This window comes from Ranitomeya variabilis, chromosome 5, assembly GCF_051348905.1.
Source record: "Ranitomeya variabilis isolate aRanVar5 chromosome 5, aRanVar5.hap1, whole genome shotgun sequence".
NCBI classification, from domain to species: domain Eukaryota; kingdom Metazoa; phylum Chordata; class Amphibia; order Anura; family Dendrobatidae; genus Ranitomeya; species Ranitomeya variabilis.
Genome location: NC_135236.1, coordinates 80724134 through 80737383, shown reverse-complemented (window position 1 = coordinate 80737383; position 13250 = coordinate 80724134). Strand labels below are relative to the sequence as shown.

General features: G+C 42.4%; 1 protein-coding gene across 1 annotated transcript in view; it reads right to left on the bottom strand.

Annotated features, from left to right (window-relative positions):
- The window catches only part of LOC143774871 (serine/threonine-protein kinase N1-like), a 108720-nt gene that overhangs the window by 43809 nt on the left and 51661 nt on the right, over positions 1-13250 (bottom strand). The window contains 1 exon segment of the mRNA XM_077262645.1: positions 3233-3347. Coding sequence (XP_077118760.1) covers positions 3233-3347 — 115 coding nt within the window.

Sequence of the window (13250 nt, the reverse complement as noted above, 5' to 3'; positions counted from 1 at the left end):
CAATGTAGATTTCTGAGGATCAAAGAAGAAAAGTTGTTGATGATCATCAGGCTGGAAAAGGTTACAAAACCATTTCTAAAGAGTTTGAACTCCACAAAATAGAGTCAGACAAATTACTCTCCCCAGGAGTGGTCAATCAATAAAGATAATATTATCTTTATATCAACAATAAAGAAATATTCTAAAAGAATATTGGTACCTGTCTGCAGTTTTCTAAAGATCACATGGACAAGCCATTAAGCTATCAGGCAATGTTTTTTGAACAGATGAGTCCAAAATAGAGCTTTTTTTGTTTAAATGAGAAGCACTATGTTTGAAGAAAGAAAAAGACTGCATTATAAAATGCTCACACCATCTGTGTAAGGCCCCTTTCACACATCATTTTTTTTTCTATCAGTCGCAATCCGTCGAATTTTGAAAAAAACGAATCTGGCGACTGATGCCGCCGGATCTGTTTTTTTCTCATAGACTTCTATTAGGGACAGATTGCGACGGATGGCCTCACGTTTCATCTGTCGTTCGCTAGATCCTTCGAAAATTGTTAGTCCGGGGGCCGGAGACAATGGACAAAGTAATGTTTTTTGAGTACGTCGAAAAATTGGACAGCGACGGATCCATCGCTGTCCGTCGTTTGCTCAAATGGAAGCCTATGGGTGCCGGATCCATCAAATGACGGAATCTGGCGATAGATTCTGTTTTTTTTTAACTGAGCATGCTCCGATTTATTTAGGATCCAATTAGCCAGATCCGCTAGTCGGATCAGTCAAAAAAATGAATCCGTCACATCAGTTTTTCACAATCTGTGATGGATCCGTTAATCTGTTGAGCCAACGGATTGTGACTGATGGCAAAAAACTGATGTGTGAAAGGGGCCTAACATGGTGGTGGTAGTATCATGGTTTGGGCTTGTTTTGCTACATCAGGGACAGCACAGCTTGGAATCATTGATAGAACAATAAATTCTGAATTATACCAGCACATTCTAAAAGAAAATTTCAGAACATCTGTCCAGGAGCGGAATCTCAACAGATTGTGGATCGTGCAGCAAGACAACGACCCAAACAACACAAGTTGTTCTGCAAATGAATGGTTAAAGAACAATAATTTTAAAATTTTGGCATTGCCAAGTCACAGTCTTGACCTTAATCCTACAGAAATATTGTGGGAAGACTTGAAGAGAGCAGTTAATGGGAGAACACCCTCCAACATAACAGAAATGAAGCTGTTCTATAGGGAGGAATGTGGGAAAAGTCCTCCAAGCCAATGTGCAGGACTAATCGACAATTTCCTGGAAGCGCTTAGATGCAGTTATTGCTGGAGTCACACCAGATACAAAGCTGAAAGCAAAGGTTCACATACTTTTGCTCACAGATATGTGATATTGGATCACTTTCTTCTTTTTAAAAAGATGACAAAGTCTAAAAATTTTTATACATTTGTTTGATTTGCTATACATATATATATATATATATATATATATATATATATATATAAGAGTTCCTACTGTTATAGTAATTAAGCTACATAAAGTCCTAGTGTGGAAGGCATTATTGGCAGATGCAATGACAGCATTAAACAAAGGTTGGCATACTTACAGTGGCTACGGAAAGTATTCAGACCCCTTTAAATTTTTCACTCTTTGTTTCATTGCAGCCATTTGGTAAATTCGAAAAAGTTAATTTTTTTCTCATTAATGTACACTCTGCACCCCATCTTGACTGAAAAAAACAGAAATGTAGTAATTTTTGCAAATTTATTAAAAAAGAAAAACTGAAATATCACATGGTCATAAGTATTCAGACCCTTTGCTCAGTATTGAGTAGAAGGACCTTTTGAGCTAGTACAGTCATGAGTCTTCTTGGGAATCATTCAACAAGTTTTTCACACCTAGATTTGGGGATCCTCTGCCATTCTTCCTTGCAGATCCTCTCCAGTTCCGTCAGGTTGGATCGTCAGCCAGTTGGTGGACAGCCATTTTCAGGTCTCTCCAGAGTTGCTCAATTGGCTCTGGCTGGGCCAGTCAAGAATGGTCACAAAGTTGTTCTGAAGCCACTCCTTTGTTATTTCAGCTGTGTGCTTAGGGTCATTGTCTTGTTGGAAGGAGAACCTTTGGCCAAGTCTGAGGTCCACAGCACTCTGGAAGAGGTTTTCATCCAGGATATCTCTGTACTTGGCTGCATTCATGCTTCCTTCAATAACAACCAGTCGTCCTGTCCCCGCAGCAGAAAATCACCCCCATAGCATGATGCTGCCACCACCATGTTTCACTGTTGGGATTGTATTGGGCAGGTGATGAGCAGTGCCTGGTTTCTCCACACATACTACTTGGAATTATCACCAAAAAGGTCTATCTTTGTCTCATCAGAGCAGAGAATCTTATTTCTCATAGTTTGAGAGTCCTTCATGTGCTTTTTTTAGCAAACTCTATGCAGGCTTTCATATGTCTTGCACTGAGGAGAGGCTTCTGTCAGACCACTCTGCCATAAAGGCCCGACTGGTGGAGGGCTGCAGTGATAGTTGACTTTGTGGAACTTTCTCCCATCTCCCTACTGCATCTCTGGAGCTCAGCCAGGGTGATCTTGGGGTTCTTCTTTACCTCTCTCTCCAAGGCTCGTCTCCCACGACTGCTCAGTTTGGCTGGACGTCCAGGTCTAGGAATACTTCTGGTGGTCCCAAACGTCTTCCATTTAAGGATTATGGAGACCACTGTGCTCTTAGGAACCTTGAGTACTGCAGAAATTCTGTTGTATCCTTGGCCAGATCTGTGTCTTGCCACAATTCTGTCTCTGAGATCCTTGGCCAGTTCCTTTGACCTCATGATTATCATTTGGTCTGACATGCACTGTGAGCTGTGAGGTCTTATATAGACAGGTGTGTGCCTTTCCAAATTAATTCCTATCAGTTTAATTAAACACATCTTGACTCCAATGAAGGAGTAGAACCATCTCAAGGAGGATCATAAGGAAATGGACAGCATGTGATTTAAATATGAGTGTCTTAGCAAAGGGTCTGAATACTTATGACCATGTGATATTTCAGTTTTTCTTTTTTAATAAATTTGCAAAAATTACTACATTTCAGTTTTTTTTCAGTCAAGATGGGGTGCAGTGTGTACATTAATGTGAAAAAATTAACTTTTTTGAATTTACCAAATGGCTGCAATGAAACAAAGAGTGAAAAATGTACAGGGGTCTGAATACTTTCCGTACCCAGTGTATCTAATAATGCTTACCTGCTCCTCCCGCAGACTTCTCCTGAGTTGCCCTTCGGATCTGAGTGCGCAGGATATGGATCTTTTTGTCACTGTCGGACAACATCTGTTGAGCAGCTGAAAGCAGCTTCTTATCCTGTAATACAATGAGATTAAATCTGAGGGGAAAGCAAAAATCAAAGTTTGATCATTTTGATGGGTTTACTCGGATATTGGCAATATTTTGTATTACGGTAATTAGTGACATTGATTTTTGGAAAAATGACAGCACAGTGTTAGCTTCTCAGATGTTACGATTCGTGGAGGGGTAGTGGTCCATACATTGATAGATAGCCCCTCCAATAACAAACATTCTTTCTCCTGCGATTTGGCCTTTTTTGCAGTTATGCTTACCAACACAACTGATGACAGCGAGAGAACAATCTGAAATGCTACCCAATAACGTCCTTTTTAACCCCTTAAAGGAACCTGTCATCAGGTTTGGCTGATACGAGTTATTGCCATCACCTTTCAGGGCTGATATATAACATTCTATAATGCTGTATCGCTATTCTTGGTCCAGCGCCTCCCATATTCTTGCGATGCCGCCCTCCTGCTTGGTTTGTGAGGATGAGACGCGTCCCTGCATCATCCACACAGTTTGCTCGACATCGCGCTCCTGCGCAGATGTACTTATCTTCCCTATTGAGGGCAGAGCAAAGTGCTGCAGTGTGCAGGCGCCAGGAAAGGTCAGAGAGGCCCAGCGCAGGTTCGTGGGGGCAGATATACAGCATCATAGGATGCTGTATACAATACCTGAAAGGTGGTGCCTGTAACTCATATCGGCCAAACCTGGAGACCGATTCCCTTTAACGACCAGAGGTATTTTTGGTTTTTGCATTTTCATTTTTTGCTCCCCTTGCAAGAAATGTGCAATCCCACAGTTGTTTTTTTTATTATTTTACCATGTTCACTAAATGCTAAAACTGACCGGCCATTATGATTCTCCAGGTCATTACAAGTTCAAAGACACCAAGCACGTCTAGGTTCTTTTTTATTTAAGTGGTGAAAAAAATTTCCAATGTTTGTTAAAAGAAAAGTGCCATTTTCCGATATCCATAGCGTCTCTATTTTTCGTGATCTCAGGATGGGTGAGGGCTTATTTTTTCTGTGCCAAGCTGACATTTTTAATAATACCATTTTGGTGCATATATGATCTTTTAATCACCTGTTATTGCATTTTAATGCAATGTTGCGGCAACAAAAAAAAAACGTAATCTTGGCATTTTGACTTTTTTTTCTTGTTATGCCATTTAGCAATCGGGTTAATTATTTTTTTATATTGATAGATAAGGCGATTCTGAATGCGGCGATATCAGATATGTGTATGTTTGATTTTTTTTTTTTATTATTTTGAATAGGGCGAAACTTATATATTTTTTATTTTTGTAATATTTTTTAAAACTTTTTTTTCACTTTTGGCATGCTTCAATAGTTTCCATGGGAAACTAGGTGCTGCCATAATCCGATCGGCTCTGCTGCATACAGTTGATGATCAGATCGCCTGTATGTAGCAGAATTGCTCACTTGCTATGAGCGCCGACCACCGGGTGGCGCTCATAGCAATCCAGCAGTGACAACCATAGAGGTCTGCTGGAGACCTCTGGTTGTCATACCAACCCATCAATGACCCGCAATCACGCGATGGGGTCACCGATGGGCGGGATTTCCGGTGCGCATTAAATGCCGCTGTCAGAGACTGACAGCAGCAGCCTCGGACTGGCCAATAGGGGAACAGGGGAATCCCCCGGTGGGCCCATGTGCCGACACGGCCCCCCAACCCTACTATATGGGCAGTACTTGACATAATTCACATGATTTACTCTGTACAGAAAAAACTGCATCTCATAATTGATTAACCAAATTACCTAGTTTATTATTATATAGATATATAGGTAAATTTGTGAACATGGGTAGTGTAATATTTGTATGCAGATGAAAAGTTGGCCCCCAAGGTCATTGTTACTGGTGGGCCCTTGGCACCCCAGTCCGACACTGGACAGCAGCATTTAGCTAGTTAACTAGTTAACAGCCGCAGGTGGATAGCGATTCTTCCAATGGCTGTTAGAGGCACATGTCAGCTGTTCAAAACAGCTGACATGTGCTGGAAAAGATGTGGGCTCAGCGCCTGAGCCAACATCAAAGGGAGAGCGTCCGACATCGGCCTAGCATTACTCTCAATGTCGGAAAGGGGTTAACATGTATCTATATTGATGTATAGATGTGGGAAAGTTGATGTGTGTGGGGTCTCCCGACTCTCACTCACTAGATAATTGAGGAAATAAAAATCAGACATTTCTCAGTGCCTGATGTTTTCATTCTTCCTTGAGATAAGACACCTTTAGCAGTGGCTTAATCCTATGTCCTAATTGAGAGCACACACATGCTCGGCCAAAAGGAGTGTATATGTGTATAGGGGAGTTGGGGGACAAACAGAGCATCTGTTCAAATGACAGCTACAGATGCTTCTCACAAAATTAGAATATCATCAAAAAGTTAATTTATTTCAATCCTTCAATACAAAAAGTGACACTCATATTATATAGTAATTACGAACAGAGTGATCTATTTCAAGTATTTATTTCTGTTAATGTTGATGATTATGGCTTACAGCCAATGAAAACCCAAAAGTCATTATCTCATTAAATTTGAATAATTACCAAACAACACCTGCAAAGGCTTCCTAAGTGTTCAAAAAGGTCCCTTAATCTTTTTCAGTAGGCTCCACAATCATGGGGAAGACTTCACAGATGTCCAGAAGGCAGTCACTGACACACTCCACAAGGAGGGTAAGCCACAATAGCTAGGTCATTGCTAAAGAAGCTGGCTGTTCACAGAGTGCTGTATCCAAGCATATTAATGGAAAGTTGAGTGGAAGGAAAAAGTGTGGTAGAAAAAAGTGCACAAGCAACCGGGATAACCGCAGCCTTGAAAGGATTGTTAGGAAAAGGCCATTCAAAAAATTGGGGAAGATTCACAAGGAGTGGACTGCTGCTGGAGTCATTGCTTCAAGAGCCACCACACACAGACGTATCCAGGACATGGGCTACAAGTGTCACGTTCCTTGTGTCAGGCCACTCATGACCAATAGACAACACTAAATACATCTTACCTGGGCCAAGGAGAAAAAGAACTGGACTGTTGCTCAGCGGTCCAAGGTGTTGTTTTCAGATTAAAGTAAATTTTGCATTTCATTTGGAAACCACGGTCCCAGAATCTGGAGGAAGAGTGGAGAGGCCACAATCCAAGCTGCTTGAGGTCTAGTGTGAAGTTTCCACAATCAGTGATGGTTTGGGGAGCCATGTCATCTGCTGGTGTAGGTCCACTGTGTTTTATCAAGACCAAAGTCAGCGCAGCCGTCTACCAGGAAATTTTAGAGCACTTCATGCTTCCCTCTGCTGACAAGCCTTCTGGAGATGGAAATTTCATTCTCCAGCAGGACTTGTCACTTGTACACACTGCCAAAAGTACCAGTACCTGGTTTACAAACAACTGTATCACTGTGCTTGATTGGCAGCAAACTCACCTGACCTTAACCCTACAGAGAATCTATGGGGTATTGTCAAGAGGAAGATGAGAGACACCAGACCCAACAATGCAGACGAGCTGAAGGCTGCTATCAAAGCAACCTGGGCTTCCATAACCCCTCAGCAGTGCCACAGGCTGATCGCCTCCATGCCACGCCGCATTGATGTAGTAATTGATGCAAAAGGAGCCCCGACCAAGTATTGAGTGCATTTACTGAACATTCATCTCAGTAGGCCAACATTTCAGATTTTAACATAATTTTTCATGCTGATGTTATAAAGTATTCTAATTTTCTGAGATAATGACTTTTGGGTTTTCATTGGCTGTAAGCCATAATCATCAACATTAACAGAAATAAACACTTGGAATAGATCACTCTGTTTGTAATATATATAATATATGAGTTTTTAATTTTATGAGAAGCACTTGTATTAAATGTGTATGGCCGTCTTAAGAGAGCACCATCTGCAGCATAGTTCTATTTAATAAATGGCTATAAGGATTATATCTGAAATAAAATGTAAGGATAGATTCATAGAGTTAAAGAGATTGTCCTTATAGATCATCAGATTAGAAGAATGGTGCGTAGTAATTAGTGATAAGCAAACATGTTCATATAAGGTTTTATCCGAGTGTCTTCGGCGTGCTCGAAAAATATGTTCAAGTCCCGCGACTGCATGTCACGCGGCTGTTTGACAGCCACAACACATGCAGGGATTGCCTAACAAACAGGCAATCCCTGCATCTGTTACAGCTGTCTAACAGCCGCGAGACATGCAGCCGCGGGGACTCGAACATATTTTTTGAGCACTTTGAAGACACTCTGCTACCCTCATATCGCTACCTAACTACATTCACTATCTTTTCCTACTTATCATATATGCTAAGACCTAATCTATGTCTTACCTTATGCTATCCTCTACTGTACACTATTAAATTATGCACTACCTGTACAGTACTTATATACTATACATATTACACTTCACATGACACAATACATATGTAAGGGGATGAAGGATTATGTTTCCTATTGCTTCTCTACCTTAACAGGTCCTGATACCATCTGCTCTATTATGATGTATATATGTTATTATATAATGGTATTGCTACATAGGTGCATGTACTACCGCCTACTTATCATGGAAGTGCTACACTCTTAGTGTATTACCATGTCTTGTAAATACGCATTATGTGTTTTAGTAAAGTATACTGTATTTGCACTTGTATTAGGGAAAGTGTAGTGCACCTGTTGGCCACTAGATGGGGGCATTTTTAGTGCACACAGTTCCTAATTAGTACCTAAAGTAAGTATATAGTTAACTGTAGGAGGGGCTGCTGTTTGTTAGGATAGGGATAGTTTTAGAATAGGGCAGAAGGCTAGGGATGCCTGAACCGTCCACATGGGCTATAGGCCCAGGATGAGACAGCAGTCACACAGCATGAAGAGAAATGGACCTCAGCCATCCACAGCTACAATACGGATAATCAGCGGGTTAGAACAGTTTGAAGACTCAGAATGTGGCAACTCATTGTCTGGGCAGAAACCCTTAGAACCGGGGCGAAACGGTTAAGTGACTCCGTGGAAGCAGTGAGTAAGTACAGTAAAGAAGTGGTGCAAAGGCAGAAGGCAGAACAGAAGGGCAGTACTCTCTTTCAGTGGCTTTATACTCCGGATATTAATGATCTTGTGTCTGGGGTGAAACAGACCGAAGGAAGCATTCCCATAGCAGAGCTGCATAGAGAAAATGCTGGGAAACCCTCAGGGACAGCCCGACCCGGGACCTGCTTTGTGATCACGAGAGAAGTGCAGGGAAAGAAAAGGAATTTTGTTTTGTGGAACATGTTGTCATGAATGTGAAGTCTTTGGATGTTCTGTGTAACGGAATCAATAAAGATGTTATTGTTGAAGTTTACTTGGACTGTGTCTCAGTTTCTCCTGACTCATCTGGAGAGGATCTCCCACAGCAGAAAAGAGAGTCCGAAGGAGCTGGACTTGAAGGTACAGGTATGCTGACAAATGGAGAATATGTTTCTATGAGGGGAGGCCAGGGCACTGATGTACCAGAGTGTTTGGCCATGACTACAGCTATGGGCCAGACCATTAAACATACAAAGACACAAAACATAACACATATTACAACGCGATTGATGTCTTCAGGGGTAAGAATGCGACAGTCCAATCCACACCCCTTACATCAGAACTGAACCCTGAGAAACCCCGACAGTGAGGGGAAGAGGAGAGGCAGAGGAGCCAGCAAAATATACAGTGAAGGAGCAGTCAGAGAGGTAGGAGGAGAACCAAGATAGAGCAGCGTCCTTGAGCCCGATAGAGCAGAGCATAGTGAGGAGGAGCTGGTGAACTATAGTGTCAAATGCTGCAGAGAGATCCAGGAGAATCAGCAGGGAGTAGTGACCATTAGATTTAGCTGTTAGTAGGTCATTAGAGACTTTAGTGAGGGCAGTTTCAGTAGAGTGTAAGGGTATGTGCACACGTCAGGATTTCTTGCAGAAATTTCCTGAAGAAAACCGGAAATTTTCTGCAAGAAATCCGCATTTTTTATTTTGCGTTTTTTTCTCGGTTTTTTTAGCATTTTGCAAGCGAAATTAGCTTGCAGAATGCTAAAGTTTCCCAAGTGATCTGTAGCATCGCTTGGAAAACTGACTGACAGGTTGGTCACACTTGTCAAACATACTGTTTGACAAGTGTGACCAACTTTTTACTATAGATGCTGCCTATGCAGCATCAATAGTAAAAGATAGAATGTTTAAAAATAATTAAAAAAATTAAAAAAATGGTTATACTCACCTGCAGACAGCCGATCTCCTCGATGACGTCGCGGTCATGTGAGCGGTCACATGAGCGGTCACTCGACCAATCACAAGACCGCAACGTCATCGCAGGTCCTTCACACACACCATCTATAGGAACGGAAGCAGGCAGCATGCACCTGAGAGGCGGGAAGACTCCAAGGCCATCAGAGGGTGAGTATATGACTATTTTTTATTTTAATTCTTTTTTTTTTACCAATTATATGGTGCCCAGTCCGTGGAGGAGAGTCTCCTCTCCTCCACCCTGGGTACCAACCGCACATGATCTACTTACTTTCCGCATGGTGGGCACAGCCACATGCGGAAAGTAAGCAAATCAATGCATTCCTAGTTGTGCGGAATTCCCGCAATTCCGCAAATTTAATGAACATGTTGCTTTTTTTCCGCGATGCGATTTTTTCACGGAAAAAAATGAAACATTTGCACAAGAAATGCGGAATACACTGTAAATAATAGGAGGCATATGTAAGCATTTTTTTCCGCATTTTTTTCACGTTTTTATCACGTTTTTATAGCGAAAAAACGCGAAAAATACTGAACGTGTGCACATGGCCTAAAGAGCGGAAACCAGATTGTAAAGGGTCAAGTAGAGAGTGATATGAGAGATAGCAGATTAGATGGGAATCCACCCAGTGTTTCAGAAGTTTGGAAATGAAAGGGAAACAAGACAGATCTGTAGATAGCTGAGCAGTAGTGGTCCAGGGATGTTTATGTAAGTAATGGGTGTATGCTGGCGTGTTTGAATATGGAGGGAAAGATAACAGATTAGAGAGATTAAATATCTTAGTTAGGTGAGTGGTGACAGTCAGGGTAAGGAATTGGAGAAGGTGTGAGGGAATAGGGTTACTGGTGCAGGTAGTAGGGCGAGAAGATGCAAGAAGCCTGTTAACTTCTGTGACTGGTTCAAAGAGAGAGTGAGCTAAATGGAATGCAGAAGATAAGAGAATGCATGATGTTAGAGGATTGGGAGAACATTTCATGTTGGATTTGGTCAATGTTTTCTTTTGAAATAATTGGCCAGATTATCAGTGCTGAGGTTGGCTGTTGGGGCCTGAACTCTTGGAGTGAGGAGGGAATGAAAGTGTCAAAGATTCGCTTAGGATTGTAGGATAGTGAGGTGGCGAGGGTGTTGAAGAAAGCTTGTTTGGAGAAGTGAAGGGCAGAGTTGCATGTTTTTAATCATAATCTTATAATGGAACACATCTGGGATATCAGTAATCGGCAATTACAAAGGGAGCTGCCAGCAACGAATCTTGATGATTTGCCCAAGTGAACTCAGCAGCAGATCACTCCTCAGAAACCCAATAATAACCTCACTGTTAGCAGACAAGGAGTGTAAGGTTATGTGTGCACGTTGAACATTTGCTTGCAGAAATTTCTGCAAGGTTTCGGCATCTCTTGGCAGGAAAAATGCTCAAACGCGCGTTTTTGCTGCGATTTGGTATGTTTTTGCATGCGTTTTTGGTGCATTTTTGTATGCGGTTTTTGTACAGCAATGATGGTTTTTTTGAGCTAAATAAAGATATTAAAAAAAGTTTTGTGATGTGATTTCTTGGTTTAACATCACCTTTTTCACGCTGATGCAGTGTGGTATCAGGGTAATGGGATTAGGGCAGCAGTTGTCATTGACATGTAGCTCTAAGATTAAGGCTGAGTCACACATAACGATATCGTTAACGATATCGTTGCAACGTTACGCTTTTGGTGACGTAGCAACGATCCCGCTAACGATCTCGTTATGTGTGACAGCGACCAACGATCAGGCCCCTGCTGGGAGATCGTTGGTCGATGGGAATGATCAGGACCTTTTTTTGGTTGCTGATCACCCGCTGTCATCGCTGGATCGGCGTGTGTGACGCCGATCCAGCGATGTGTTCACTTGTAACCAGGGTAAGTATTGGGTTACTAAGCGCAGGGCCGCGCTTAGTAACCCGATATTTACCCTGGTTACCATTGTAAAAGTTAAAAAAAAAAAACCAGTACATACTCACATTCTGATGTCTGTCACATCCCCCGGCGTCCACAGGGTTAAAACTGCTTTCGGCAAGAGCGCTGCTAATATGCACGCCCTGCTGCCGAGAGCTGACCTGCACTGACTATGTCAGCGCCGGACGTAAAGCAGAGCACAGTGGTGACGTCACCGCTGTTACTGCCGGCGCTGACACATTCAGTGCAGGGAAGCTCTCGGCAGCAGCGCATGCATATTAGCAGCGCTCTTGCCGAAAGCAGTTTTAACCCTGTGGACGCCGGCGGGGGACGTGACAGACATCAGAATGTGAGTATGTAGTGTTTTTTTTTTTTTTTACTATTACAATGGTAACCAGGGTAAATATCGGGTTACTAAGCGCGGCCCTGCACTTAGTAACCCGATGTTTACCCTGGTTACCCGGGTGCTGCAGGGGGACTTCGGCATCGTTGAAGACAGTTTCAACGATGCCGAAGTCGTTCCCCTGATCGTTGGTCGCTGGAGAGAGCTGTCTGTGTGACAGCTCCCCAGCGACCACGCAATGACTTACCAACGATCACGGCCAGGTCGTATCGCTGGTCGTGATCGCTGGTAAGTCGTTTAGTGTAACTCCAGCTTTAGTAATGAAAAAGTGTCAGCGGGACACCTTCATTACTAAGCCGATAAGTAAACATAAACAAACACAAACACACAAACCTACACACACATTGTCACCAGCCTATGTAGGAGGGTTAACAGAACGAACGTACATAGGCTGAAGCCAAACAGCAACTGTTAATTTGAAAGAAATAAAAATGAAAAAAAAAAAAAAATGGCGTGCGCTCCCATGTAATTTTAATAACCAGCACAGGGAAAGCTGACAGCTGGGGTCAGATATTTATGGCCTGGGAAGGGGTAATACCCATGGAGCATCCCAGGCTATTAATATCCGCTCACAGCTGTATACTTAGCCTTTACTTGCTATTAAAATGGGGGCTTCCCCGTATAAAATGAGGTGGGGTACCCTTATAATTAATAACCAGCACAGGCTATGCAGACAGCTGCGGGTTGATATTAATAGCCTAGGAAGGGGCCATGGATATTGGCCTCTCCCAGACTAAAACGATCAGCTCTCAGCTGCCTCAGAAAAGGCGCATCTATAAGATGCACCAAATCTGGCACTTAGTCTTGCTCTTCCAACTTGCCCTGTAGCGATGGCAAGTGAGGTTCATATTTGTGGGATTAATGTCACCTTTGCATTGTCAGGTGACATCAAGCCCACAGGTTAGTAATGGAGAGGCGTCTATAAGACACCTATCCATTAGTAACCCCATAGTGATATTGTATAAAAACACAGACACCCAGAATAAAGTATTTATTTGAAATAATGACACAGACTCCTTTAATGAATCTTAATTAAACCATACTTACCGAACGCCTAATCCGCCAAAGCTAACGTCTCCTGCAACAAAAGTAAAACAATAAACCACAAATATTCTTCACCTGTCCACAGAGAAGATAATCCATAATGTCCCAAGACGATCCTGATCACTTTGAGAGCAGTCACATCAGTGATGTGACTGCTCTCACAGACAGAAGACAATACACCTGCAGTGTAGCACTGAGCTGCAGTGAGAGAGTTCACCGGAGTCCATCAGCTGATCAGCTCTGGTGAACTCCCTTACTACACCACTGCTG